Source organism: Salvia splendens, chromosome 10, assembly GCF_004379255.2.
Source record: "Salvia splendens isolate huo1 chromosome 10, SspV2, whole genome shotgun sequence".
Lineage (NCBI taxonomy): Eukaryota > Viridiplantae > Streptophyta > Magnoliopsida > Lamiales > Lamiaceae > Salvia > Salvia splendens.
Window position 1 is genome coordinate 28,845,265 of NC_056041.1, and position 5,446 is coordinate 28,850,710.

Here is a 5,446-nt window from a genome sequence, read left to right on the forward strand (position 1 = left end):
ACTCTTGGAGTTAATAATATGTTAATTAATTAAGTTCATAGCAGACATTAATTAATTAATGGACGTTTCTATCTTAAGCACGGGAAATGAACGATAAACAAATGGAAACCCGGAATACTTGTAATTTCGGATTTGGATTGGCAGTGCAATATTACTTCTGTAGTGGCTGCTCGTAATATTCCAATATGAGTTTATATTAAATTGTGGGTTCAATTTAATTAGTAAAAAGCTAATTGGGAGAGACCATATTCAAATTCTTCCATAGATCCCTGTCTGGGCTCAATATGTGATTTAATATAAATAGGAGAATAAAGGAGACAGAAAAGACACATTATTATCATCATAATTTTCGTCCCCCTCTCTTTCTTCAAGAGGGACCATTTTCAGCTCCCTCCGTGAGCAGTTTCCGTCTTCTTTATTTAAGTCCTAGTACTATGGTGAGATCAACCCACACTGATATCAGTGTACAGTCTGGGAACCAGTCAGAAGATCCGTGGTTTAGTACTCAAGATCTTCACATGGAGAATGCGCTAGCCAACTTCGATTCTTTGGAGAATTAACGAGGTAAATTGGCTAACTCTGTAGTAAGTATGTTTTAGGTTTCAATTACGCTAAAACATGATTAAATTCAAGTTATGAGCATGATACATGTGAGAATTACGCGAATAGATTTTGTCTAAATAATCTGCTAAATAGATCAAGATATTATGTGATTATTTTGATGCACGCTTCCACTGCCAACCCCTTCAATGATAGGCTACTACAAGAGTATGTTAGCTAGATACTGAAAGTATGTTTCAAGTTGTAGTATGTATAAATAACCTTATTTTCCAATTTTATGAGAAAATAGAATTTTCGTTATATTGTTTTTCTTCTTTGTTTAATTCGAACATAGTGAAGAGACGAGAGAAGTATTTCAACAAGGTGCTAACTAAGTGCACTAGCTCATTGCTCATGGATAGACCTACAAAAACTGCAACCAGCCTCATTTAATTATGTTATAACTACAAATAAGACCGAACTACAAATCTTATACCCTCAGTCGTCTAATTAATAATAAAATATTTTTCTTTTTATGTCCTCTCTTTTACTTTTCTCTTTTTATTAATTCAAAAAACAACACTACACAAAATCATGTGTCAAAAATTAAATGTTTCATATTTACTGAAACTAATGGAGTATTATTTATCTTCTAATCATTGCACAATTTTAATTATATATATTCTAAATTTTATACTCATTTGTCATCATTTTATAATAAAAAGTGAGTTGAAAAAGTTAGTGTTATGTGAATCATACTCTTATATATTAGTTTTATAATAAAATGTGAGTGAAAATCAATAATAAAATGTAAGTAGGAATCAGTTACGGGAATGTGATCCACTACCAAAAATGGTAAAAATGAAAGGTGACAAATTTTTAGGAACGAACAAAAATGGAAATAAGTGACTAATTTTAAAGGACGGATGGCTAATTAATTTATTCAACAGTAAGAGTGGCATTTCATTTTCAGCACTCGTTTTGAAAAAAATGATAATAAATGATTAAAGTAGAGAAATAATAAAGTAAGATAAAAAATAAGATATAATACTCTTCTTATATAATTACAATTAGGTAAATTTGAATGTAAATATTTGGTGGGAACACATTTCAAACTTACCGGTTCCATGCCATATAAAATACACAATATTTCTTTTTTCGTGATCCCATAGAGATGGTTTATATCTATTTATGGCAACATTTTCTCCTCTTTTACTCAATCATTTATCGACACCACTATACTCTGCACAATTTCATGCCAACCTCAAATGACTTATTTCTATGAAACGAAAGAAATATTATCCTAACAAGCAAAATCATGAATACTCTGTTTAGATTAATATAGTCTATCAAACAAGACCTAAAAACAACCTGTGTAATAGATGCGACCGAACAAGTGCAATCACAAAAGCCCATTGCCAAATCGACATGAGATCACTATAAGTCCATAGTAGATCCAAAAAATGACTAGTGTTTTCCAAAGTAATCTTCTAAACATTTCATCTTATAGCAAAATCATCCAATAATACTCGACATACACAAATCACAAGAAGAAAGATTTAGAGTAGAAAAGTCCTTTGATTAACAAGAGAAACAAGCCTTTTACGCAGTTCAGAATAAGAAACTTGGCAACACAGTTGATATAACAAACCAAAAAAGACAAAATTTGAAGTAATAGTCTATATAAAAGAGTAGAGGATCAAACATCAACATCGTCAACAACATGGACAATCTTGGCAGTGGGCTTCGCCAAAAGGTCGGTATAATCCTGGAATGGGGATTTTGTGAATCTAGTCTCCCTCCAGAAATCAGGAGTTAAGAACCCATATGTCTTCAGCAGACAGTCAAAAGTTGCCTGCAAATAACAATCTTTATCAGTAATAGCAAATATCAAAACTCAATATTAAAAAAAGAGTGAGCAACAAAGCAGAATACAGGAAAAAGCATTCAAAAGCGAGTTCATTGACTTAACATAAATTTTATCGCAAACCATATATCAATAAATAACAAATTTAGGCACTATATGGAAAAACACAAACAACAAAAATAGAGAGATGAATTATAGGGGTTTAAATCAGAATAAACTTAATTAGAGAGAAACACACCTTGACAAAGTTTCCAAGAGTTTTGGTAGATCCACGGGAGGAAGTAAAGACATCATCAATTCCGGCAAATTGGAGGACCTTCTTAGGCACACGAGCAGCAACAATACCAGATCCACGGGGAGCAGGCACCATCCGCACAGTGACAGAGCCACACTTGCCGGTGACCTTACAAGGCACGGTGTGGACCTTTCCGATCTTATTTCCCCAGTATCCTCTCCTCACTGGAATCACAGACAGCTTCGCCAGTATAATAGCGCCGCGGATTGCGGTGGCCACCTCCTTGGAGCACTTCACCCCCAATCCGACGTGGCCGTTGCTATCTCCGACGACCACAAACGCCTTGAACCTGGTCCTCTGCCCGGCGCGCGTCTGCTTCTGGACAGGCATGATTTTCATGACCTCGTCCTTAAGCGATGGCCCCACCAGGAGGTCTATGATTTGGTATTCCTTGATTGGGAGGGAATGCAAGTATATTTGCTCAAGTGATTTGATCTTTCCGTCCCTCACCAATCGCCCGAGCTTCGTGCACGGCACCCACTTCTCCTCCTCAGCCTCGCGGCGAGGGCGCCGTCCACGTCCACGGCCTCCTCTGTCTCCTCCACGGCTGCGACCGCCGAATCCGCGCCCGAAACCGCCCCTGTCTCCGCCTCTGTCTGCCATGGTTTTTTAGGTCTAGATTGAATGAGAGAGAAATGAGAGGCGAGTGAGTGAATTTGTGTATGTTCAATCCCTACCAGACTTTATATAAAACCTATATCTAATGGGCTTTGGGTTTTACTCCTTGGCCCAATCTTTTTCTGTAATTGGACCTCATTTTATTATGGTCCAGTGTGACAAACTGTTTTTTTTATATATTGAAATTTTATTTTTTAGATTCATAATTTTCGCTTAGATAGGTTTAAACATATGCACTAAGAGAGAGAGAGAGTGGTTGTTACATAACTTACATTCTTTAACCACTTCATATGTAAATTAAATATATGTGATGCATTTTTTTTAAAATTAAATATTCACCCTTTCCCATTGAAACGGACTCATATTCCCTTCTCTAAGGCCATCCACAATAGGAATAGCCCAGCAATAGCCCAGCCATAGCCCAGCCACTGCCACATCATCAGCACTAAAAATCCTTCTGCCACATCATCAAAACAAGCAAATAGCCCAGCAATAGCCCAGCCACATACTATCCACATCATTATTAACAAATATATACAAAATGAAATAATTAAAAATCACACAATATACGGAATTAAATTTACGACACAAAAACGAGAAAATTCACTAATATTAATAAAATATAAAAAGTATATTAATTAAAAAAAATTACATAATTAAAAAAAACTAATGGCGGTCAATCCTCCGTGCCCATAACTCTTCAATTAAATCCTTTTGGAGTCGAATATGAGCCGCCGTTTGGCGCATGTCAGCGTGTGCTTGTAAGAGGCCGGCTTCATCGTGAGGTACCCCACTCCGTACGTTGGGGGCGGCCACGCCGTGGCTTGGACCGGCTTCATTATCGTCGTTGACCCAATTGGTCAGTTCGCCACCTTCATCTTCGACAATCATGTTGTGCATGATAATACATGCGTACATGATATCAGCAATGCATTGGACATCCCACAAACGCGTTGGACCCTTAATTGCCGCCCATCGAGACTGGTGCACACCAAATGCGCGCTCCACGTCCTTGCGCGCCGACTCCTGCCGTGCCGCAAAGTAGGCCTTCTTCGCATCTCCTGGGCATCGGATCGTCTTCACAAAGACGGGCCACCTAGGGTATATCCCATCCGCCAAGTAGTAGCCCATATCATGTTGGTTGCCGTTGGCGACAAAACTGATGGCCGGACCGACGCCCTGACACTGCTCGTTGAAAAGTGGCGACGAGTTGAGGACGTTGAGGTCGTTGTTCGAACCAGCTATCCCAAAATACGCGTGCCAAATCCAAAGCCGGTAATCAGCTACGGCCTCCAGGATCATCGTGGGATTCTTTCCCTTATAGCCGGACGTGTAGAACCCCTTCCAGGCTGCGGGACAGTTCTTCCAGTCCTAATGCATACAATCTATGCTGCCTAACATACCCGGGAACCCATGCTGACTCCCGTGCATCCGCAACAGATCTTGGCAGTCTTCGGGGGTAGGCTTTCGCAGATACTGATCACCGAATACTTCTATCACTCCCAGACAGAAATTCTTCAGACATTGCAAGGCAGTCGTCTCACCGATGTGGAGATACTCGTCCCACATGTCTGCCGCGCCTCCGTAGGCCAACTGCCGGATTGCCGCAGTGCACTTTTGAATAGGTGTGTGGCCGGGTCTGCCAGACGCATCGTGTCTGAAGCGGAAATACAGATATCGAGACTCCAAAGCGTTGACAATACGCATAAACAGGTTCCTGGTCATCCTAAAACGACGCCTGAAAAGGTTGGCGTTGAACCGAGGCTCCTGTGCGAAGTAGTCTTCGTATAGGCGCTGATGTGCAGCTACGTGATCCCGATCAATCACACTGCGGCGGTGGACCATTGGGGGTGGTCGAGGTATCGCCGGCTGCAAGGCCATTTCCATCCATTGGTTTATCGCGTTGGTCGTATAGGCGTCCAACGCCTCGGCCATTCGACGTTCGTACTCCTCAGCATCCCCTCCGCTACCACCACTACTACCACCAGCATTACTCATTTTGCGTTGTTGATCTTGAACAGAAATTAAGATAGAGAGAGTACTCGTTAAAACAAGTCGTGCGAATGAAAATGACGAACAAAGCGCGTATATATAGTGTTTCGAAAAAAAAATTATTTTTTCGTGCT

General features: G+C 40.0%; 1 protein-coding gene across 1 annotated transcript; it reads right to left on the reverse strand.

The window, feature by feature from the left end:
* Positions 1–2,098: 2,098 nt before the first annotated feature.
* On the reverse strand, positions 2,099–3,373 carry LOC121753137 (40S ribosomal protein S2-4-like). Its single transcript, XM_042148325.1, has 2 exons — positions 2,646–3,373; positions 2,099–2,395 (listed from the first exon to the last, which is right to left on the reverse strand). Exons 1-2 carry the CDS (start codon positions 3,303–3,305, stop codon positions 2,240–2,242), a joined length of 816 nt encoding a protein of 271 aa, XP_042004259.1. The 5' UTR covers positions 3,306–3,373; the 3' UTR covers positions 2,099–2,239.
* Between the last annotated feature and the right edge of the window lie 2,073 nt (positions 3,374–5,446).